The sequence below is a fragment of the Melospiza melodia genome, chromosome 24, assembly GCF_035770615.1.
Source record: "Melospiza melodia melodia isolate bMelMel2 chromosome 24, bMelMel2.pri, whole genome shotgun sequence".
In the NCBI taxonomy this organism is placed as follows: Eukaryota; Metazoa; Chordata; class Aves; order Passeriformes; family Passerellidae; genus Melospiza; species Melospiza melodia.
In genome coordinates this window covers 8,082,433-8,107,585 of record NC_086217.1, presented here as the reverse complement: position 1 = coordinate 8,107,585, position 25,153 = coordinate 8,082,433, and the positions used below count along the sequence as shown (strand labels likewise).

Sequence of the window (25,153 nt, the reverse complement as noted above, 5' to 3'; positions counted from 1 at the left end):
AAGTATAAAATACTATTTTTCACACACTAGTGTTTTTCACAGACTTTAGGGAAAGGGAAATTTCCATCAGTTTTAGCATCAGAACCATCATGTCTCACAGTTTCTGAAAAATATTTTTAAATTGTGCGTGTCATCAACCAAAATTGTTACAACCACAAGAAGCAACTCATTCTCATCCGAATTAGGTTTAGCTGGAAGAATTGTGATGGTCTCCCTGCAAACCTGTTTCTATATGCAATAGTTAAAATATTCTTGCTTCCCACATACTGAAATTAAGTGATCCATCTGTTTACTTGCCTCAAGAAGCTTCTTTAACCATCAAAACTCTCCCAAATAATTTCTGGAACTATTACAGCTCCCTATTGTCAGAACAAAAAATTCAAGATTTTCTGAGCACAAAATAAAACTTTCCCAAGGCTGCTCTTAATAAAATAAATTTGTGATTTGCATTCCCATTACTTAGTTTCAAGTAGAACTTCAAGCTTATTTTTATACAGCAAAAAAAAGGTTCTTGCCTCAAATTATTATTTTATTTGCAGCAGCCCAATACTGACAAGAAATATATTAATGGTTATTATCTATAATTTTTGTATTCCTACTTTTCATTATTTTCTATGGTAATTAACAAATTAATACCTCCAAAAGACACTGTTCCTTTAGAATCTTTATGAAGTTGCTGCCTTAGGGCTTGCTGCTGTTCATCTGTGAGTTGAATCCCAAGATAATTCAGTGCCTGGAAGGAAAAACTTATTTTGGAGTGAAAAAAGAAAGGACTAAGGATAAGGACTGCAGGGACATGGGGGAGTAATTAAAGACCTACACTTCAAAGAGCCTTTGTATCCTGGTACACTCTCACTGACAACACATTTATTCCAGAGCCACTCAGTGACTTTTCCTTCTAATTGAGAGATGTTCAGATATTATTTAACCTTGAATGCAGATGAGTGTAATAAGCAAACCCCTTTGTCCTTAATAACTGCTTTAAAAATCCTGAGGGAGGTTCTGATTCCCAGAAGAGTTAATCAGTAATTAGATTAACAAAAAACAGTAATTTGCCCAATACATAAACTGAAATATTGGCCTGCAACATGAAAGATCCACCGAATAGATAATTCTGTGTGTCATTTATACTTTAAAGTTTGTCAGCCTAGAAATACTGTCCAGATGTTTTACCTGCATCATGAAGGGGGAAGAAGGAGAAATCAAGATTTTTAAGTATTTACCCTCTCCAGCTTTTCTGTTTTGAGATGAATACTCAGGTTCTTTCCTTGGGGGTCATAATCATCATTCTGGCTGGGGGCAATAACTGAGATATTAAAAAAAAATAAAGTAATATTAATGCAGTGGTAACTATTGCTTTGAAAAAATTTGTTCTGAAGCTCTGCTCATCAAGTGGATGCCAGCTAAATACCCACCTGCCAAAAATACATGTTAATCCTTAGACTGGCTTCTTTTTTTTAAAGGACATAATTGTAATCAACAAAAACTATGGGTATCAATCACTTCCACTATTTTTTTTTTTTTTTTTGCATAGAAAAGTGACAAGTAGGAAATGAACAGAAAATAACCAGGAACAGCTTTCAGTGATCCATCAAGCATATGGCTTCTCCTTGTGGCATTTTTCTCTCAGAGATACACAGATACTCAGGAAACAGAAAGGGAAACACACTTGTGAATTCCAAGAGAGACCTCCAAGACACACCCTCAGTGTGACTGGCAACTGGCACACGGAATGATCTAGAAAACCCTGGGGAAGAGAGGGAATGACCTGCTCCCACACCTGGCATGGAGCTTAGGCTGAACTCCACAGGCCCCTCAGTCATTTTTCCTGGGAAGGAACTCTTTTCTAAGAACTCCTGTCCATCAGGCCATCACCCATCAGCCCCTTTCTACCCTTATAGTCAGAAACACAAGTTGAAATGGGTTTTTTGGACTATCACTTTGGATTTTAGACGCATGCAAATAAAAAAAAAATCATTGTCTGCATTCCTTATTTATAAATATAATGTAGGTCTTAATTCATCATTTCATTAGTGAATTAAAAAGATACTGAAATCAGACCAGTGTTTGACAAGAAAAGGATCTTGCAGTTTGAGATTCTCTCCAAAGGAACAGAAGGAATCACAGAGAATTCTTTTTTTTTTTTAATTTTTTTTAGTTTCACAGCGTATCTGTTTCCAAGCTCAAAGTAATTTACATTCTCTTTACATGCCAAAAGCATAAACCAAAATATCTTGAAAATCTCTGACATTAACACCTCTCACATCCTATATTAAAAGTCTGAAGGCAGTGAGCTAGAACCTTGGTGGAATTGGCTCAATTTCCCTTCTGCTCAGAATGAAAAAGCCTGGTGTGTGAGTTTGGGCAAAAACTTCTCAAAACTATGCTGATTTTTTTATAAAGTGTTAAAAACAAGAGTATCTCATCTAAGAGATGCTTTAATTTTTCAAGGTTATCTTTGAAAGTTTATCCTTGAAAAAGGGCAGCATGAAAGAAGTGGCAGGTTTTTTTAAAGATGTGCTGTTAGATAAGAAGAAAATGAAACATGACTAGAGCTGCAAGTATTTGTGCTTTCTGCTCTACTCCCTCCCTACATTCTTCAGATGTGTTCAGAGACTGTGCCCCTCCTGGTATCTTCAAAAAAATAAGCTCCTGTGTACTGAATTATATTAACCAAGAGTCTTATATACTGAATATATTAAAAAAAAAAGACTTTTGTCTTGTTCCTTTGATTCAGTGTTTGTCATGGCCAATATGTAAAAACTGTGTGATCATCAATCTCCAGGTGTATTCAATACTAAAACTTTGCCAGTTTCAACAACCTACATTTGCTCAGCTCACCCTTCATGGCAGGGAACCAACTGGTCAGATTTGCAACATGGGAACTGCTTCATTTTAAATTTGAATATCTAATACGGGGTATAATAAATGCAGGTACAATTTAAATACTATCAGTGGAGAGATATCTGGAATGAATCAGATTCTGTGCATTTGTTCTTCCTCTCCTCAGTATGTTAGACATGAGATTGAGAAGTTCAGCTTAAGCTTAATTGCTACTGCCTGAAGAAAAAGAATATTCGGGTCTGCACAGAGAAATACAGAACAGAGCCAGTTCTATCAGTGTGCCAATGGGGACTCCCATTATTGTGTCACACTGTTTCTAAACACAACATACTTGTTTCCCACAGGAATTACAATTGTTCAGCTCAGATTGGGTTCCGACCATGTTTCACAAACCCTGTTTTTCCTTAAATGTTGTTTTCAAAATATTTCAAGATGTGATCAAAGTAACTCTTGTCCTTGTTACAATGTCATGACTCTAAAACACAAATATACATGATATATTGTATTTGTTACTAATGGAAAAGCTGTTAAGAGAGCTGCATGTTAATTCTACCCTTTCAATATGCTGCCCTGATTTAAGCAAAAAAAGCCATGCAAGCAGCATACATGCCCAGAATTTCATCAAATCAAGAAAGCACAGTTTCTATGGCAACCTAATCTTGATCTATATGTGAGTCTTCATTATCAGGTTTCTACTGAGTCTATTATCATGACTGCTGTATAGCAAATGTTGTGATCACTCATTTTTGTTTGGTTTCAGCTGTTTGTTAGAGACAATGTAAGTTATATTTGACAGAAGCTACTAAAAATCCATTGATCACAGTGCTTTATTTAGGAGTATAAAACCAGAGCAATATTCCCTTTTTTTTTAAAGACTACTGAGTCTCACTATGCACTACGTTCTGTTTGACTGTTATTGAATGAGCAAGGAAAAGGGTGGCAGGGAATGAAATCAGCACTTACCCGTGGCAGACACATCAGCAGGATTGCTGTCTAGAGCAGTAATTGGAGATTGCTCTCCCATCTTGACTCCAGTTTCCATCTAGGAGAGGAAACGAAAAGTCATGAAATACCATTTCTAAAGCAGAAACACAGGTTCATGAAAAAAGGGACAGGAAGGAAGACTGGGGGAAGAAAAAAGGGCTGGGGAGATCAAAACAACACCAGGAGAAAAAGAAAGGCATGGAGAGGGTAGTGGTGGTATGGAACAGCATTGGAAAAAATCAGATTGGGGCCTCATCAAAATCCCGGGTTTTGAAAACCTTCACAGATTAAGACAGCACAGTCTCTCTAGGCAACCCAGTTTATATCCCTAATAGGAAAGAAAAATGGGCAAGCATTTTAAGTACAAATGTAAGATTAGAAATTCACCTGTTTTGATTTCATATTTGAGAACATTTTATTCTTCCTTCTTCTAAGGCAATACTTTATTTATCTTTAAAAATATGACAAACTGAAAACCTGCTATCAAATATTGAAATGTTAGTTTTAAAATCTTTGTTCTCATGGTCAACATTACTTCTTCACACTAATGGTGAGCTGTATGAATTAAAACAACTGCAGCTTAGCCAAAAGAATGGGGGAAACCCCCATACTTCTAGGACTTTTTTTAAGCAAAAATCTCATTGTCACAGAGCAAGTGTGAAATTGTACTGTACTCACACATTTGTAGTAAGCAGGGAGTGTTTTGTCTCTGAAATACATAACTATTTGTATCTAATTCCAAAACCTCAGAGAAACAGTGAAGGAGAACTTAGTATCTAAGAACACAATTAATGCTTATTTAATTTGTTTTCTTACCCCAAGTCAACTAATTCCTCTCATCAGTGTGGTTTACTCTCCTGTTATACAACATGGTTTTTCCAAAAGTGTTGATAGTCCAAAGACAATATTGAGCAGGAAAACAGACAGTCATTTTCTTAATAAAATAGAAACTCAATTACGCTTAGGAGAAAAACAAGCATTTGCTCAGTTTGTTGTAGGAGGATTAAGAAGCACACTCACAGCATCTGGAGGGAATGGTGAAAGCAGCCTCCCAGTAGGAGAGGGAAGAGGACCAAGAGTTGCAGCCCGTTGGTCTCCATGTGCTACAGAAGATGTTAAGAGGCTGAAAGGATGCTGCAGATTCTGTGGAAAACTCTGTATGTTTTTCTGCCTAATAAAAGCTATCTCCCAAAAATTTTCAAACCTAGAATGAAAATTTAAAAACTTTCAACATACTGTATACTTATATTATTCATAAGGTTATACTTCTGCAAAAAATACACATTTCCAAACACCGTGTGTGGGTTTATTTAATTATTTTTCTAAAAGGATGTTTTGCTACCCATCATTACAAAGGCAAATACTGTGATTTTTTTTTAAAGATTAAAGTATCATAATTTTGCAGGTCTAAAAGGTGCACTTGAATCTTTTCTATGAAATAATATTACAACTGAGTATTTAAAAAAAATAGTATTCCTCATTTCTTCTAAGCACACAAAACCCCATTTCACATTAATCTGCCCATAAATATGATCTATTGAACCATTTTGGATGGTTGGCTGTTTGACAGTAACAGATACCTCATCTTTGTTCTGTTGATTATACTTTTTGCCTCTTCATAGGAGACTCCAATCATGGACTCTTTGTTGATGGACACAAGCTGATCCCCAGGTTTCAATCGTCCATCCTAAAATAACAAATATAAAACCAAACCCACAAACTTGACATTAATTGCTAACACTACAGAAAGAACTGTATAGTCACAACACTTGGACAAATTCCCCTGGTTCTATTAGGACAAAAAATATCAAGAACAGCTCTGCATTCTGCCTGTGCTTGACAATCCTCCAGTAATAAACAGATTAAACAATCATCCCTTACCATTAAAGCAGTCATTATAAAAACTCATCAGAGAAAACAGACCTCAGAAACTGTATAAAGAAGAACTTTGGACCCAGCTAAACATTTCTGTAAAAAAACAAAAAACAAAAAAACATGGAAACAAACAAGAGATTTTTCCAGCACTGACCCATCTGACTTTAGGAAGCTTCTTTACTAATTAATTCAGCTCTGAGCTGGATTAATTTGTATTTCAAAATCAAATGTTCATGGCAATACATGGAACTCTTCAGACACTCACCAGCCATGTTAATGAGAAAACCAGACTGATCTATTAGTACTCTCACCAGTCAAAACCATGACAGAAATAATATTGTCAGCATTGTGCTTCTGTTGAATTAATTGCAAACTCTCTACCAGCACAAGAACATTTCACATTTCTGAGCCAGAGACTCTTTTTTTACAGAGAGCCCTCAACAATTCAACTGGAAATTCATGTAATTCACCTATGGTTACAGAGTTCTGACATTTGTCTAATGTAATACACATCATGTAACACAGAACATGTCTCTGCTCTTCAGCTTCTAAGAAATCAAACACAAAATTACTCTATGTGAAAAAAAAGCGTACAGAAGATGATACATAGGAAATAAATAAAATACCTTCTTAAAACCAGTATAATTTTACCTGCTTAACACCCACATACCATAATTTTTGCTGTTTTGTTTCACACCTATGTCAGTAATTTACTACCTTTTTTTTGTCACTTAGTGTTTTGGTTAAAGAATAAAGCTGTAGATCTTTCATTTTGCTCTCATCTAGCATGTTCTAAGATATCCAACGGTGCCCTCACGTGGCAGACATTTAAAATATGCTTCCTGTTTCACCTTCCCAAACAGGATAACCAGTACTGGGAAATTACCTCTATTATTGCTAATATTAGAGCCTAATGGAAATTGATGTCTTAGCCTCAGTCTATTTATTATGTGTGATAGGCTTTAAATTATATGTTCACGGTGAGAAAAATGTTTTAGAAAACACAACAAAATAGGAGAAAATAAAAGATAAATGATTACCATTTACCTAGTGAAAGAGGTCTTTGAGAAATATTGTATTTGTATCTTCCAGCTTGCATTTTAGGATTAAACTCAGTCTACAGAAATTCAGTAACAAATAGTTATGAACTGCTTGGGGACAAACCAAACCCCACTGCTCATGAACTGAGCTCATCCTCTCTTGCTGGGCCAGAGGCAAGGGCTGGTTATCTGCACTTCCAAATAACCATAATTACTCAGGATGCCAGAGGAGACACTTGGATAAACAGTTCTGAGTACCTGAACCAGGATATTACATTATTTATTTACTTTTTACACTGACAAATCCCCCTGGATTTACATACTGCATTTGTCACAAATTAAAACAATAACCAACACCAATTCATACATTTTATTAGTCTGCACTTTCAGAATATTTTTTTTCTAATTTGCCTACACAATGATTTCCAACTGCAAGGATCCATCTAAATTAAGTCTCAGGGAAATATGGTTTTTTCAGTGTCCAAGAAAATAAAGAGGTGCAATCTGTAGCTCTGTCCCATCCTTCCTGCATTACTTTGCATCATGCAATCTCTTATAGAAGTTGGTTTTGTACCTTCTCATACATAAACTGAGGAATAAGATCCTCATTTACCTCAAATGAACTTACAAATAAATTTTCATTACCATGCAAATCTGTCACACTGCAGTGAGATAATTCTGTTAAAAGAGAGGGCAAGGAGGAACACAAACACATTTTGTATTTAAAGTATAACTGCAGACGTAGCATACCAAAGCAATGAAGGCAAAAAAACACAGGTGTTTGAAGGGGAAGGAAGGGAAAAAAGGTCTTTACCTTATGGCAATCACCACCAGGGATAATTTCTTGAATATAAACCAAAGGCCCTTCATTTCTGTTAATTCCTCCCACAATATTCAAACCTAGGCTTGTTCCTTTGCAAACAGAGATAATCTGAAATGCACTGTCGCTAGAGACACAAAGAGAAAGAAAAACAGAATTACTTCAGAGAACTAGATAATAAAGACTGGAGCAGTAGCTTATTCTATCTTACAGGTTTTGCAAATATGTATTACAGTAGCAAATAGAAATATTATACATTTAATCTCAGCGTTCAAATATTACACTATTTACAACAAAATCAGCCACCTCAGGCACTTCTGACAATTACAAAAAGAATTTATACTTTATTTTACAAGGCTAAAAACTCCTGTCTACTATATAGAGTAGAAATATATACTATATCCCAAGACTTATGGGAGTATCTGGGTACATATAAATCAGGAACATTAATTCATTAGGAGACACAAAAAAATTAACCTGATTAATCTTCTTCTGCCACATGAACAATAAATACATAGAAAAGAAACTTATTAGTCTGCAATGTCCATGGTATTATGAGCTTCAGGACTAGAAGTTAAAAAATAAAACCAAACTTTAACACTTAGTGCTCAACCCAAATTTTCCTGACCAGCCAAATAACAGCATTTCCTGCAGCTCCCCCAAGAGAGGCTCAGTCAGTTTTGGAGATTACTTTGGAAGCTTTGGAGATGGTGGTGGGACAGAATTATTTCTGCTGCTGCTGGTGATGTTATCCTTCAACTGCAACTGAGGACTCTGTGACCTTGAGGACGACCCAGAAGAAAGGCTGTCTCTAGATTTTGCTTCAATAAAAGAAATAAAAATAAATAAATGAATAAAAACCGCATTTGGGAAAAACCACAAAATTTCAACTCATGTAAGAAAGTTCAGTAGGATTATTTTCATATAAGAAAAAAGACAACAAAAAAAATGCCTGCACAGTAAAGAACTGAGAGCCACCCAGAGTTCCAGGAATAATTTTTTAAAACATAACAAGTGATTATTTCTTTCAAATTGGGTGTAAAATACAAAACAAACTAATCCCTCATGCTATATAAAGGCATCTCAATTAGGCAGCATTTCCAGAAAGATTAGAATTTATAGTGCTCTGGATCAAATTTCTATTAGCATTTTGTGGCACATTTCGGGTACAAATACAAAAAAACCTTTTCATATAAATAATTAATTAAAATTGAAAGTAGATACCAGTATATTTAAATAAAGAGCTAAGGAAACTGACACACAAGTTCCTCAAGGTACATGGGTGTTTTGTTGGACTTACAGCCACTTCCTCCAATACACCTCCACTAAAATAAGCAAGTTTAAGTACAAGTTTCTACTCCACCCAAGGGTGATTTTTGCCCCCCAGGATTGTTCCAGGCTGGGAAGTGATCTCTCACCAGCTAAATGATGTGTTGGAGAAGTTCTTGCAGATGTTGTGTCACTGTGAGAGCCATACTTATCCATTAGGTCATGAAATTCTTTCCTGTGCCAAGAAAAAGATTTTCTTTGTCAGTTTGAATGGATCCTGTGAAACCTGCACTGCTTGTACTGAACAGCTGCTCCTCCTCAGAGAAGGAAGCTCAACCTCCACTGAAAGAGGAAAGCTCTGTCAAATGGCCAGAAAAGGCAAAAAAAAAAAAAAAATCATGTAATGCATGATAAAGATGGGAAAAAACCAGATTATGGACAAAATGGACTATTGGTACAAAAGCTTTATTTTTACCTCTCTTTACCCTGAATTACAAAACTTTAAAAACTTGCAATACAATCAACTACAGATAATAAGACAGTGGTACTACCAAGCTCCAGAACAATTTCTTTATATTAGAGGGAATCAGATTATACACCTATAGCATATTCTTGTTTTTAAAGAATGCTTTTAGTTCAATTACACTGAACAAGAACCCAGAAAAGACTGACAAATATCAAGGCTCCTTAAAAACAAGAGGACAGAAGAAATATTTATTAACTACTAAAAGCAGAAATTCCTTGCAGACACCATTCACATTGTAACAGACAGGCAAAGATGTACATCTTGCATGACAGGCATTGAAGAAAATACAAAAATACCTGATTTATCTGATATTGAAGCCAGCCTAATTTAAGAAAAAAAGTTTCTAATCTGAGCTCTGATTAGCTCAGTGCTACCTGATTTAAAAGATAAAAATTATCTAGAGTGATGTAAGCCAGAAACATCACCAAATTAATATACAGAATTAGCCAGAGAGAAAAGAAATTAACTAATTGCAAGGAGAGTAATTCCCAGGTAATTCTAGTTTGACTTCTGAAGGTTGTTCAAAAATGCTGGGTGCATTATTTTTTAAAAAATAACATTTATTGTGCTAATGCTGGCCCCAGGGTACACACATAAACACAGCTGAATGTAAATCAAATAATCTTCAAGCACAGAATGTAAAATCATAAGGTGGCTGGTGAGGGACTGCATGGAGTGACAAATTCTGCCCAGGCCACTGTACTTCCCCCCCAGAGTGGTTAAAGGACTGATGGATTTTAATTACTCCAGGAGTTTACAGGAACTAGGCCAGTATGCTTTAGATCAAAGCAGATTAAGAGTGGACCTCGCATCTATCTAGGCAGTCTGAAAAAAGGAGAGATCAGAGGCTACAGAGTGATTTAGATGTTGAATTCAAGGAACAGAAAGAGGAAGCTTAACTTGGACAAAAGGCTAAAGGAATTTAGAGAAAAATCCTTTATGGGGGGATTACTCTGGAAGTGGAACATCCCAGGAAAGGCAAATAACAGCAGATACTCTTGCAATGATTATCAAAAACAATTACATAACAGCTGTTTTCTCCCTAGATTTAAGTCAAAAGGGGACACAGACCTGGTTTGTCACATTGCTGATGATTCTCTACCAACACTGGTTTATATGCTAAACTTTCATCAGTCAGGTTAGAGCAATATTTAACATAAATGTCTTTAAAATGAATATGTACTTAAAATGTCCTTAAAATGAAAAGTGCTTTACACTACCTGCTGCAGTGAATAGTTTAACCTACTTACCCAAACTATTCAAAGCTCATTAGAAATTGAAAAGCAAACTTCTGAGGGGAAAAAACAACTGAATCTGCCTTTTGTCAGAAGGCAAGACAAGTTTAAATCTTACAGTTCTTTGGTAGCTCTAACAGAGTCCTCATTTTTCATTATTTTAAAATGTGAGGAGTATTTCAAAAACTATCACAGCAGACAATTCTTAATGGCATTAGCTGGATTACAATCCTCCTCTGTAAACTGAAGTTGGCCTGAGCTTGCTACTTGAAGTGATTGATGCAAGTAATCTCAGAATGAACTGGTATCAAACACCATGCAGTAAAATGTGACATGTGGTGGAATTCTGCAATTAAAACTAATCTGAAACAAAAATTCATGCAAGCTCACCCACCCACCCTGAGAAACAGCACTGGACTTTTATTAGTTTTGAGGTTAAAACAATTTTTCTCTTACTTTGCTTCTTCATCTCTAGCAACGAGCAGAGACATGTGATTAGAGGCTGAGGCTGTTCTCAAGATGTCAACAGCCCTAGAAGGGGGCAGAAAAAGGCCAAATAAATATACCAGGGAGCTGGCAAGAACTGAGCAGTGCTAGAAGAGCAGGAAAATGGACAAATTGCTAAGGTAGTTAATAATTTGCATGGTCAGATACAGAGAAAAGAGCTTGGCAGCAGCAAAACTTAAAGTGAGCACCAAGGAACAGAGCAAAAGACAGGCTGTGGTGCATCTGCTGACAGCAATAAGCTGGGACTGACCTCTCTTTCCCTTCCCTTCTGTCCCCACCCCTCCTTGGGCCATCCTGCTGCCTTCCTGAGCCTCCTTCAGGATTAACAGCCCACCCCAACAAAAGCAACTGCTCAGGTGTGCCTGGCTCAGAATATCCCCCAGCAACACAAAAGAAAACGCAATTCCTTTGCATTTTCAATCTCCATCTCCAACACTGAAAGCTGCACTGATCTCTGCAGATCCAGCCACAGAAACCACCTACAGCTCCTTCTCTCCCCTTTCATTGTGCCATTACAGGATTGCTGCCACCATTCACATGCATCAGTACTGAACAGCAGATAGTTGTGTTAACAGCTTCTACTGCTGTTTTCACACACATGCTGTCATCTGTGTCATTACAAACCAGCTGATTCTGCTGCTACAGAAGCACATAAAGTCCTTCACTTTTCTACAGCAGTTTTGCTGCATTAGATCTACAGGATAAATTACTTGTGAGTAGAACTCCAAGGATCTCAGGGGAGCTGTGCTCTTTCAATCAGTCACTGATAGTGTCCAAAATAATCCATGTGTAACATTCCAAGCTCTAATAAACATTCAGAAATCAGTATGAAGATACCTTTCATTTGTTACTCCAACCAGGTTTTCTCCATTGACATCCAGAATGAGGTCCCCAGTGAGCAAACGGCCTTTAAATGAAACCAACAGTGATGGATCAATCAACAAGGAAATGGTGAACATTTTGTATTAACCCAGGCCTTTCCTTTCAATTTTATGTGACTTAATGCATTAAACAACTTTATGACCCTTGGCACCTGATCCTAAGTAAGGCAGATAATTGAGATAAGACTGGAACCTATAAATCAAAATCTTACTAACAACAGAATAGCCACCAAAAATAACTGTCATTTAGCTATGTGTACTACTTACACACAGCATAAGTACTTTTGAGACTAGAATTTATATTTTACAATTGTGGAACTAATTTTATTTGACTCTTGCTCTTAACATTACTGTAAATTACCATGTGCAGATATATTAATGTTTCAGACATCAATAAAGTCAGCTAAAGGAATTTTTAGAACCAATTCTACCTTTAGCCTCCTGAAAATCTCAAGTTTAGGAAGTGGATGCAGATTATTTCAAATGATCATTTTGCACAAGACAAGCTGGAATCTCAAAAAAAACCCCGTACAGAGACCTAGGATGGAACTCTGTAGCTTAGTTATTGCACTCTACTGAGAGTAATTTCTTCTCTCCATACAGACCTTAACTACCAGCACACCAACATTAAAAAATAGTAATAAAAATTATCAGAACTAATTAAAAATACTAGGTTTATACAGGAAACCTCACTCTTATACTTTATACATTAAAAGTGATTCAGCATCACAACACTCACTCAACAGAGCAGCCAATTGCCAGAAAGACTGCTGGTGGCCTTCACCAGCCATATCTAGATTTGAACACATTTTTAAGACCTGAGTGTATTAAAATCTTTTCCCATAAAGGTTCCAAGTTTCATTTATCTATCTTTAAGTAAGCTAACACCTCATAGATCCTGACCAAACCGTATTATTTTAAATATCCTTACCCACAAAGTAAAATAAAGACTTCTTCTGACCGCTTTTTATACACAGTGTGTTTGTAGCCAAAAAAGTTAAAATTACTTACTATCTGTAGCAGCCACCCCCCCAGGTAGAATTCTCTTTATGAAAATCCCATAATCTTCTGCTGTTTGTGCCCGATAACCTCCAATAATTTTAACTCCTGAACAACAAACAAAAAGACAAAAGGGAAAAATTGGTTATTCCACCTGTGGTTAGAATTGGTTCTTCTACTGTGCTAAATGCATTTGCAGTCAAATCCATGAAAGGCAAATAAACTTTCCTGATGCCAGGTATGAGCTGACAAAGGTGTTTTCATGTCTGATTTACTCAAGAGTAACAGAATGTGCAATCTTAGTTACCTAATCCATTCTGGCAATCAGAGAAAGAGATGCGGTGAACAGCTCGATTTATTCCATGAGGGCCCATAATGGTCCTAGGGAACAAAATAAAATCAAATTACAGAAACGTAGGTAGAGCTGTGTTAACAGAGAAGAAATTACAGTGACTGTGTTTTCAACTCAAATACAAACTCAAACCAACTTTCTCCACTGACAACTTCAAATAGTTTGATATCTCTGAGCCACCACCTCCCCAGCCAAAAATCACTCTGTTGTGATGAAAAGGTACAATAAATATACAGAATTTACTTCCTTTTCCCCCAGAGCACTTCAGGCTGAACTGTGAATCCCACTTTGTGCAATAAAGGCATTGTGATTAAATAGAAACAAAATTCCACAAGCTGGTCCATCTTCATTTAGGCAAGAAAAACATACCGTAAAATCAGTTTTCATTAGGTAATGAATATTTGAACAAAAGCATAGCTAAGCCAATGCATAAAATTATTTCCAGATATATCTAAAATATATTTTTTTATATTTATGGACATAATGTTTTCCCAAATCTACTAATTTCTTCACTCAACATTGATTTCTGTCTCTATTGTAAAAAAGGTTTCTTTCCAAACTCTTTTGCCTGATCCTCTGTGTACCTTCCCACTCCAAGGGGAAACATCAATTCCATGGCACTTGGAATTATCTAAAGGCAAAGAAATATTTTGAAGGCAGTTGATCATGCAACAGACTTAAAAAAGAATACAAAGTAAAATTAAGAGTTTTGAAACTTAAATTTACAATTTCATCAGACTCATGACCAGCACACTGCCCTGAGAATGCAGAGTATTAAGAATGGAAATAAATGCAGATTACCCTTTACCAGGTTTTATTTTCATTTAGATGAATTATGGGTAAAAAAAAAAAAGTTAGTTGTATTATATCTCCTCTGTCCTTTCACTGCAATATTTTTGAAGAAGACTCAGCAGATCTCTTCTAGAAAATAGCAGAACCACCACTGAGGTTTTTCTGCTTTGACCTACATATTGTTCTCCATTAGATAGAGCTGTATTTTCTAGAAGGTCCTAGTGAAATGTAAAAACAAGAATTCATTAGCAGGGTGGGAAAGAAGATCAAAGTGGAGGACACAGTGACCCAAATCCTTCCACACAACCTAATCCAGCACACAGCCTGAACTCTGTGCCTGAAACTGGGTACATCTGCAAAAGCCAGAGTACATCATTAAAAGGTGCTGTGCCAGAAGGGAGAGAATTCTAGAAGGTTCAAATGCTTTTAAATTCTAGCACTAGCCAAGAGATCCAGCTTCTAAAGAACATCTGCAGCTCTTTTGGGTTTGGAGAAGAAAACTGGATGAGATGAGATTTTTTTAATCAAATGATAAGCACTAGCTCTGAAAAGCAACAATTTCCCAAAATTTTGTATTTCCAAGTATTTGCAAAATTAGCCTTTGCTTTAGAAAGGCTGGCCACAAGAAGATACCTAATAATTCTAATAACCTTTAGAAACAAAAAGTAAACCTACGCTTCAAGCACTGTATCATTTTCACTGCAGTATTTCTTGAAGTATTTGTTTCACGGGCTAAGAAGAAATAACAAAACCCAGTGGATGTGGTGTGTGTTTGACAGGACTGCACATGAGCATGCCATGACATGTCAGAGCACAAGGTGCCCTCTGTAAGGCTAAAAGTGAACCAAACTGCTTTTACTTAATCACAGCCTGAAAGGAAGAACAAATCCCCAAGCTCAATATTTAAGAATACTCTTTGGACAAGCTCCTACTCCACAACAAGAACAGAGTATTTTGCATTACTACCCAGGACTGTCACTGAAATTATTCCACAAATTGGTTTTGAGGCTGAAGGAGAGCATCCCAGTCATGCTTTGTCCTGCTCTGAAATCTTAAACAAGGTATACTGATCTTTAAAATAGGCAATTATTCAATGTTTTCTCTCTTGCCTTTTGCTGCTACTGCTATTGGTTTTGCTTTACCATTCCCTCTCAGCAGTTGTCATACAGCAATTTTTTTGGTAAAAATTAAAAAGCAAGACCAGAAGTTACTTCAACCTCGCACAAACCAACACAGAGGTTTTACTTTTGCAAAGTCTGAAAAGATCAAATCTCAGACTTTAAGTCTGAAGTTTAGAGTTTGCCAGAAATTGTAGAACGTCTTTATATACTACCATATAAAATAATAATGAAATAAGATCAAATCTAAGAATAGGACAATCAATAGGAAAGAATCTACATTTTCAGAAGTAACTGGCAATACTTTCCAAAGAGAGATGCTAATGGAACTAAAACGGATTTTCACAAAGACACAAAGAACACACAACTAATTGTTATTATTAGTCAGTGGAGAGGAGTAAGATACCTCTGAAACACTGGAATTGTGATGCTGCCACCTACAATGAGAAATAACTGACACTTTGGACAGACAACTTTTACAAGATACTCAGGTCTGTTTATGCTCTAAAAACTCAATCTCTCCAATACATGCAGTTTAAAATTACTTTATCACATAAAGGCAAAACCAAAGATTTTCACATGCCCCAAATTTGTTTAGCATATCACATCTAGTCGGCTTTCAGTGTTAGGGTTTTTTTCCCCATATAACACAGATCTTCAAGTCAAGCTACTTGTCATAATTCTAATAAAATAAACAGAGCTTTAACAATTTCACTGTAAAATTACTTGTATTCAGCACCCATCCAACATTTATTTTATGTCATCAATTTCAGCATTTGTGAAATGTCAGCATATTTCTTCCAGAGCTTTAGAAACATGCTCAACAGTATAAGTAAGGAAATATGCTTTTAAACCAGTTGGCAGTAGTAACAAAAAATAATTCATTGTTTTTTTGCAGAGAAATATGCAAATTAAATAATCAATTGTCAATACTCATTTTTTGAGGTCAGGCAAAAGCACCTGTAAGGAAGCTTTTAGCACATCGAGAAGATGTGAGGCAAGAGATGAAATAAACAAGTAAAACTCACCACAATTTACACTATAACCTTCTTACACTAAAAGATACTAAACTCAACATTCCAGCTGAAGTCCTGGAATGCTAACAGACTAAGTGTGCAACATTTTGTCTAGATGCTCCAGTAAAGGCAATTAAAATGAACCTGCTTCTATTACTTTTTAGCAGCATACACAAAGAAGTTGAACAACTTTGGGTTTTATTTCTTTTAGTACTTAACAGAACACACAGCTCCAGATATTCATCTGATCTCCATTCCTGAGAAATTATTAGTCATTTATGTGCACAAACAAAACATTTACCTATGTTTATCAATGGGAGAATAATACACTTCACTCACAAAACACATATCACTTGACACACAAAAATCTAAATTATAAACTCTGGCTGTTGATGAAAAGAAGCTGAAAATTATCAGCTTTTAAATGATCTTTCCTGTACTTTGCCCAATTACAGACCACAGCAATGCCCTCAGAACTGAATGGCTCAGCATACCAGTACAAGAGAGAGAGACCATCAAAACGCTCTGGTTCATCTTCAGCTCCTGGAGAAAGCAGGGACATCCTTCAGCACAGCAGGAAAAACAAGGACAACGCAACCAAACCGCACTGGAGGTTTCCAGCTCAGCCGGATAAAGGTTATGAGCAGGATGATTTCTGCTAACAACTGAAAAACCCAAACACAGAGCTCCAGCTGAGCGTTCTGCCTACTTAATCTTCTCTGAAAGCCTCTGCGTCACATGTGCTAATTCACCTAGAGAGGTAATGCTGACTTTTTCTCCCTTTGAAACGGCCATTTAGAGCAACTTTAAAGATTGATAAATGCAAAGGACAAAATTTACTACACTGTGATGAAGCAATCTAGATCCAGCAGCCAAAGGCAAACGCGATGATTCAAAGCAACTTATTTCCTCCTGGTCTTCTAAAATTTATTTACATACACCCTGCAAACAAGGTCAAAAGCAGTAACTCATGACCTTTCTAAAGTGATCTTCCTAGCAGACTGCATTATGCACAGCCACACAAAAGGGAAAGCCAACAAAGCAGACTGGGAGTATTAATGAAACAAATGCCATTATGCTATTACTTTTCATTCTCAATCACGGTACTGGCTTGTGCCATGATCTAACTTGATTTTTAGACTTTCAAGATACAGCAGTCAAAAGTCAACACAGAACTTGGGTTATTTATTTTCTCTGGAAATACAAGCTGACATGTACTTTTCTGTGAAAGGAAATAAAACTGCCAAATTTATGTCATTACGCTGTGAATAATGTAGTTTAAGAAGTCAAATGTATCACCCTTGTTCCCCGAGGTCAGATCCTGTGATAGGAGACTTGGTCTTGCAGAGAAATGCACATTTTCAGAAATTCTGATCATTGCCACCAGTTTGGTTAATGAATGTTTCCTTCCAGGCTTACCACAGAAGTACCCCTACTACTCCCCCTCTCTCAAAAGACCCTAACAAGACTGCAGCTTGAAATGCAAGCCTACTGCCCTGTGCTCACCCAGGGCTTTAAGTAGAAAGGTGAATCCTCTCTAGCCAGGAGCAGCCCTGTGATCAGACAGCATCTGTCAGGCCTGGAGGTGCAGCAGGAGGGCTGGCTATGCCAGGAATGCAAAAGCTTATCTCAGGCACCTTTTTTTTTTTTTTTTTTTTTTTAAAGCTGCAGTGACTGTGGTTTCATTAGCAGATAATCCTTCTGGGGAAAGGATCCCTTTGCTGAGAGCCAACTTGCTGAACAGCGTTCACAGAGAGCGGTCAGTGCACGCACAGAAGGAGCAGAGTGACCCACCACAGATTAAGGAGCAGATCAGAGATGGAAATGGGAACATAAAGCAGCCTTCCCAGTTCCCAAATACTGAAAAGCCCCTCTGGCACAGTGACCACATCCATTCAGAGATGAGAATTTGCCCCTTTGGAGCATTTCCTCAGTCAGCTCACTCTGCTGCTGTTATCAGCATTACAGAAAAGCCATTGATATTTTAAGCCTCATATCAATTAGATTTGCTCCAGGCAAGGTTACAGAAGATAAAGTACCAATAGATTTTCTCCAACAAAACGACCTCTGTATTTAACACCAGTGGAATTCAATTTGTGGTATCAATATCAGGAGCATTTGTCAAAATACATCACTCAGATCAACCAGCATCACATTTTCTGCCATAGAAATCCCCCAATTAATGCATGGCTCAAGGCTCTCCAATTTCCTTGTTAAAAAGCAAAAAGTTATTTTTATTAAACCTATTCAACCTTTTATTAAACCTATTTTTATTAAACTGGGCTTCTTCAGGTCCCAGTAAAAAGCAGGTCAGCTTTTTGAATGTTTTGTGGTCTTTCTTTTCTAACCAATCAAGTTATTTATGAGGTGGCATAATTCTAAATCTATGTTAAGTTTTTTTTTTTTATTCTTCTGAATACTCTTTGCTGGATTCTATTGCACAAGTACAACACACATGGTAAGTCCAGCAAGAGCTGCCTGTGCCTGGTTTTAATTCTGGTTTTGATGAGAGCATTGGTGTGGTTATTTGGCAGTTTGGAAAGGGTCTGGAGTTACACTTTTCAGTCATGACTGAATCCATATTTGACATTTAAAATCTGATCCAACTTCTAAGTGGATAAGATTACGTTTTATAGAATGAACATCATTTTTTTATATCCTGTGACATTGGTAAAAAATATAATGGTTCCTAAGTACTACATATAAAATATTAAAGGTATAGAAACAGAATATTCTGAAAAAGTAATGCACTGTAATACAAAACCTCCAGTCTTATGCTACTGCAGGTACCCCAGATGTACAAACAAGTGACCTACTATATACAAGTATGCTTTCATAGTTCAGAAGCATTAAATTAAGAAATCTCTATGCAGGGTTTTATCTCTACAAAACAAGTCCTAACCAAGTGCCAATTAAAATAATGAAAAGCTTAAGGGACAATTCCTTCCTTAAAGTGTAAATTCACTGGTGTTGGTGTCAGCTTTCCTACGATGTTACTGCAGACTGCTTCAATATCAAAGTTATGTTAAGTCTTCATCAAGACAAGATCCTACCAATGAAACTGCAAAAATTTTAATATTACAATCCATTAATTGTATTTCTGCATCTAGGGAAAAAAAGTACTTACTCCTTCTCTGTATTTGTGAGGGTATCTGCACTGGACATCTTCTTAGAAGCACTATTAAAATAAAAGTTCAAAATTAAGAGCTCTGACATATGAACAGGCTCCTACAGGATCAAAATCTTCTAAAATAGGAAAAAAACCAGATTACAATTCTAGGACGATACAACATAACTGCTGAAGGCAAAGACAATCCCTTTTTTTCCCCATGTAAAGTTACTTGGAAAGGGAGTGTTGTTTTGTGTGTCTTGTTTTCTCATGTTTTTTTAATTTACACTCTGGTATTTAGTGTCTCTGAACTTCTCACATAAAGTACGTAGAACAGGCCAAAACACACAAAATGGGCTTAAACACACAAAATGGGCTTACGCACCACTAATGTAGCAAAAGCTCCAGAAATTGACATTGTGTTTTTATTAGTACATACGACAGGTTGACAGGAAATACAACCATGGATGTACTGAACTACAGTCATTTCAAAAAATGCCAAAAAAGCATTAATGCAAAAAATATATGTTTGTATCAGCAGCAGGAAATCTTCCTGACCTTGTGAGGTGCAGGGCTGAACCCTCACATGCCACAATGCAGAACAGGAATTATTTCCAAAGCAAGTGGGGCAAGGAACTCTCCCAACACACAGCTCCTGGCACCAATGTCACACAGCAGAATCCCCAGGTGCAGTGTCAGCCTCCACAAAACCCCTCCAATTCCTGCGTGTCTGTACTTATTGTGTGAAAAAGATGTTAAATCCGCGTTGGAATGCCACAAATGCTCCTGCAGTAAATGCTTTCAGGTTTTGCTCACTAAAGAACCAAAAAAAACCAAAAACCAACAAAAACCAAAAAAAAATCTAAAGACAGGGGAAATAACACAGAATGGCTACAGCGAGCCTTTACCATTCTCTTATTCAATGTGGAAAACGAAAAAGTTCCAGGAGTCCTTGTGTGATTCACCTTACTGGAACCACCACAGAAGAGAGACACAGCTCTAAAGCAGTAAATTCAAGTATTGCTACAGCAAATTTTATTACAGTGCATGACACCAGCCGTGTGAAAAACTATTGTTTGTGAACTTGTCCGACTTTGCCCGTCCTCAGGTTACCGCTACAGCGCTCGCTACCTCTGCAGCGTGTCAGTGCCTCTGCCTGAATTTGTTAATGAAATGAACAAATGAAACTAACGAGAAATAAAGCACCGGGGGAAAAAGAAACAAACAAACAACCGGTGTCAAGCGTCTACAACAGGGGAGAAACTGCAGGCCCCGGACGGACCACCCGGAGCAGCTCCGCACCCAGCGCCCGTCCTGGGGCGGCCAGCGCGGAGTAACCTGAGAGACGAGCGGGAATCTGCGGGACCCGGGGCACGCCTCCGGTACCAGGTACCTCCGGTGCGGTGTACCTGCGGGACCACCGCGCTCCCGGTGACCCCGCTCCTGGCCGGCCCTTCGGTGCCACTCCCGTCCAGCACAGCCCACTCGGCGCGGGTAACCGGAGCCGCGGAACCCCGCCGGCCTGTGGGCTGCTCCAGTTACCTCGTACACAACCTGCGCCCGAGCCGTCCCGCTGGCGAGCGAGGCGGGGGCAGCCACGGGCGGCTCCGCCGGGACCCCCTCGGTCAGCGCGCTCTGAGTGGGCACACAGGGTAATGATGCGATGGCGACTCGACTCGACTCGGCCCGCCCCCGTCTCTACTTTCCCTCCTTCTCTCCCGCCCTGTTCCCGCCTCTGTCCCGCCCCGTTCCCGGCCGCCCGTCCCGAGAGCCCCCGCGCTGCGGCCATGGCGCTGTGCGGGCGGGGCTGGGCGCGCTGTGCCCGCGGGCTGCGGCTCGGGGCCTTGCCCCGGCCCGGGCTCTGCGGGACCCGCGGCGTGCGGGGCTCCAACCCCTTCACCCGGCAGCAGGAGGAGGAGTGGCGGCGCCGGAACCGCGCGACCGTGGGCTACATCGCGGCGGCGGCCGTGGGCATGGTGGGGCTGTCGTACGCCGCCGTGCCGCTCTACCGCCTCTATTGCCAGGTACGGGGGGCTCGCGGCCGGCGCCGGTTCCGCGGGCGCGGGGCCCTCACTGCCCTTCCCTGACAGGCCACGGGGCTCGGCGGGACGGCGGGCACGGGGGGCGACCCGGAGCGGATCGAGCGCATGGAGCCCGTGCGGGACCGGCGCATCAGGGTCACGTTCAACGCCGACACGCACGCCAGCATCCAGTGGAACTTCAAACCGCAGCAGAGCGAGATCTACGTGAGTCACCGCCTTCCCCCCGTGCAGAGCCCCGGTCACGGTCCGACCTTTCCCATCACTCGGTCCGACCGTGCAGGCGGCACTGTAACCATTAAACCACAGCACCCACACCAGGCCCAGCGCCATGAGGACTCCGCCGCCTCCCTGGGCAGCCCTTCCCAAAGCCTGGCCACACCAGCAGTGGAAAATGTTTCTGATATCTAATGGGAATCTCCCTGTCTTGCCAAGGCCGTTTCCTCTGGTGCTCTCAGTGCAGGCACGGCAGAAGGGCCGACCTACACGCTCCTGTCAGTAGTTGCAGAGACTGATGTTCCACTTGAGACTCCTCTTCTTGAGACCGAACAACCCCAGACATGTTCTCTAGAACTTTCATCAGATTTGTTACCCTTTGCTGGATATGCTCCAGCGCGGCAATGTCCTTCTTAAAGGACATTGTGTGTAGCTGGCCCTCTGCCACCCCATTAAACGATCAAAAGTTATTGAAGCTATATTTATATATACACTTCATGGTATATACACTACATGCACGTTGTACATACACCATAAAAATGTGTATATATACTTAAAAATATACAGTATAACAGTATATACAGTATAACAGTGTATTTAAATCTGTACCATTTCTCCTATTGCCCTATCCTTATAGGTACTTTTTTTTAATATTTAAAAAAATCACAAATTGACTCTTCTGTTTCAAATTAGTTCTCAAAATAAGGAGTTATGCTTCTTAATAGTTTGAGTCCAGTATTGAAAGAATAAGCTCAGAAATTAAATGCACACCATATCTAAATCTGCATATTAAAAATGCTCTCTGTGCTGTTGAACTGCTGAGGATAACAGAAGTCTCAGGCAAAATGGGTAAGATTAAAAATACATAGAACAGTAAAGCTTTTAATTTTGAATATGGGTGAATTGCCTGTAATCAAAACTATTTGTGAAATAACCAATTTGAAACAACAATAGAGAAAATTAATTCTAGATAAAGTCTAAAGAACTTGGTTTGAGGGGTGGAGGGCTGCAGTGAATTAAAAAAAAAAATAAAATCACTGTACAATTATGTTACACAGGTGGTACCAGGAGAGACTGCACTGGCATTTTATAAAGCAAAAAATCCTACTGACAAACCAATAATTGGAATTTCCACCTACAACGTTGTCCCCTTTGAAGCAGGACAGTATTTCAATAAAATACAAGTAAGTATGAACAAAGCAAAGATTGCATTTTCCTTTACGCAAAAGAAAACAGTTACCCATAAATTGCATTTTAACCCTGGACAACACTTTTCGTATGCCAACATTTTAAGAAAATACATTGTTTTTTCAAATGGTAAAGTGCCTCAATTCATTCTTAGCTTTACTGCCCTTACATCAAGCTGCTCATCCCATCAGAGTGGCTCCAAAATCTCTGTTATGTAGTACCACTCTGAGGGCAGGCAGAATGATGTCAGCTGGCCCCTTGATGCCTTTACACACTTAATTAAAAGGTAATATATCATCACAGTAACAAAATTACTATTGATCCTTCCCAGGATTTTAGGGGTGTAAAGGAAATGAGAGTTTATTTTAAACCATTAAGGTATCTTTCATGTTGACAGAGATAAAATTTATCATCGCTTTTGTCTAATTGTGGTTTTTTTTCCCTCTCACCTGCAGTGTTTTTGTTTTGAAGAACAGAGGCTAAATCCTCAGGAGGAAGTGGACATGCCTGTCTTTTTCTACATTGACCCAGAGTTTGCAGAGGACCCTAAAATGGCTAAAGTTGATTTGATCACTCTCTCTTACACCTTCTTTGAAGCAAAGGAAGGACAGAAGTTGCCACTTCCTGGCTATCAGTAACAGGCCTTCTCTACAAAATCTGACTTCTGCTACATCTGAGTGCCAGTTTTGATGCCGTTTTTCCTTGGAAGAAAAAACTGCAGGAGTACTGTGCAGTATGAAATTATACTATTAAACCTCCATGGGCACATGCTGTTATGAAAGTATATGTATATATATATATATTTTTGGAAACCAACTTAATGTATCCCTATTACTTAGGGATAGTATTTCTTCATCAGACAGCAGAAGGGAACACACTGTTCCTGAAGCAGAGAGGGTTTTTCTCAGGCCATCTTTTTGTAAGATGTTATCTGAATACCACAAGGCAAATTCTTAAATCAATGTGTAAATTAAGATCTTCTTTTAAATACAGAAGAAAAAAAATCAGTTGGTAACTATCTAAAATCCCATTGCTGGCTCTGGAAAATAACTTGCATGTTATTTTAGTTACTTTAGAAGAAGGTAAACGCAGATAATAAATTGAGGTAATCTCATAACTAAACAAAGCTAGACTGCTATTTCTGTGTGAGCCTGCCTGGCACAGGAGGAGAAGATGGTTCAGAAGGTGATGCACCCTCTCATGTTATTACTGCATCAGTAGTTCACTTGGTAAGAGCAGACTGCTCTAAAGCTGTTATCATGAGAACAGTAATTTAAGTGTAAGCACATCAGACCTCTGGGATGGCTTCCATCTGGAAACACCATCTTATTTCTGTGTTGTGTCCCACTCATTTGAAGTATGTGTGGTGCTGTTGAGTGCACTTTGCCTCTGCAGAGGGCTCTACACTGGGCACCTCCACAAGAGACAAGCTTGGCTTGTGTCTGACATGCTTTGAGGGTAGGGCAGGGTATAACTGCTCTGGATTGCAGCTGGATGAACACCATAGGTGTCTCCTCAAAAACCAAGATCTGCCCATTCAGAGGCGGAGTTGGCCTGAGCCTGCCCAGCAGTGCAGCAGCTCTCCAGGGGGACTCTTGTACCACCAGAACACATCAGTGGTGTTTATGTCACTTTGGGGCATTATCTGTGCAGTAGGTGCAATAACACTTCATCACTGCCTTGCAAACCAGGAGCAAGTTCAAGTAGCCTGCTCATTTTCAGACAGAAATTATTATCAGCCAGTATCTCTTCTGCTGGGCCATGTCTTTCTACACCTTCCAGCAGAGAAGATCTACTAAAGTAAGGGTGATGTTGGTTAGCATGGACTCTGAAAAGGCAATGTCCAGTTACTTAAGTCTCAATTATATTCGCATACAGTAACTCAAAAACTGCTTTTATGAAAATAAATGAATGCTATCTTTAAAATCCATTATTGTACCAATTACTTGTGTTGGTTAAACAGATTCTGGATGACATACAGGGCTTCACTGTTTATTAATGAAAACTTTTCATTCTTTCATCTCTCTAATGCATTTTATTCAGCAGAACATATGAAGCCCACACAAGTGAAATATATGTATATGAAGATAGCAGCAAGCTTTATAAATCCAGTATGCTTCAGGGAAAAAAAAAGTAACATCAAGACAAATCTCTGAATCCAGGCTAGGGGGGAAAAAAACCCAACTTCTTACCTCAGTTTTCTTTAGTCCATTGTCCTTCTGAAAGCTGAACTGATTATGGCAGTTCTCCACCCATTGCTTTATTCTGGCCACTTTCTTTAGAAGAAAAGGAGTATGCCCCTGGCAAGTGGCAGTTCCATAAAAATGTGGAATGCCTGAGTTT

The 25,153-nt window shown here is 38.7% G+C and overlaps 2 protein-coding genes across 2 annotated transcripts in view; one reads left to right on the top strand and one right to left on the bottom strand.

The window, feature by feature from the left end:
* Positions 1-20,956, bottom strand: part of STXBP4 (syntaxin binding protein 4) — a 64,842-nt gene extending 43,886 nt beyond the window's left edge. The window contains exons 1-14 of the mRNA XM_063175863.1: positions 20,910-20,956; positions 19,386-19,436; positions 13,288-13,361; positions 12,993-13,088; positions 11,938-12,007; positions 11,050-11,124; positions 8,982-9,067; positions 8,255-8,384; positions 7,558-7,690; positions 5,409-5,515; positions 4,849-5,032; positions 3,808-3,886; positions 1,224-1,306; positions 637-733 (exon numbers count right to left, since the gene is read on the bottom strand). Of these exons, the coding sequence (XP_063031933.1) occupies positions 637-733; positions 1,224-1,306; positions 3,808-3,886; positions 4,849-5,032; positions 5,409-5,515; positions 7,558-7,690; positions 8,255-8,384; positions 8,982-9,067; positions 11,050-11,124; positions 11,938-12,007; positions 12,993-13,088; positions 13,288-13,361; positions 19,386-19,423 (1,252 nt within the window). The 5' untranslated portion in view covers positions 19,424-19,436; positions 20,910-20,956. The remainder of the gene's footprint in view (positions 1-636; positions 734-1,223; positions 1,307-3,807; positions 3,887-4,848; positions 5,033-5,408; positions 5,516-7,557; positions 7,691-8,254; positions 8,385-8,981; positions 9,068-11,049; positions 11,125-11,937; positions 12,008-12,992; positions 13,089-13,287; positions 13,362-19,385; positions 19,437-20,909) is intronic.
* A 198-nt stretch (positions 20,957-21,154) lies between these two features.
* On the top strand, positions 21,155-24,740 carry LOC134428642 (cytochrome c oxidase assembly protein COX11, mitochondrial). Its single transcript, XM_063175492.1, has 4 exons — positions 21,155-21,391; positions 21,458-21,613; positions 22,681-22,806; positions 23,266-24,740. Exons 1-4 carry the CDS (start codon positions 21,155-21,157, stop codon positions 23,446-23,448), a joined length of 702 nt encoding a protein of 233 aa, XP_063031562.1. The 3' UTR covers positions 23,449-24,740.
* Positions 24,741-25,153: the final 413 nt, after the last annotated feature.

Excerpts from the sequence above, each read along its gene's own strand:
- LOC134428642 (XM_063175492.1), top strand. The coding sequence starts at position 21,155 with ATGGCGCTGTGCGGGCGGGGCTGGGCGCGCTGTGCCCGCGGGCTGCGG. Across the intron at positions 21,392-21,457 it reads TCTACCGCCTCTATTGCCAG|GCCACGGGGCTCGGCGGGAC; the intron begins GTACGGGGGGCT and ends CTTCCCTGACAG. Across the intron at positions 22,807-23,265 it reads AGTATTTCAATAAAATACAA|TGTTTTTGTTTTGAAGAACA; the intron begins GTAAGTATGAAC and ends TCTCACCTGCAG.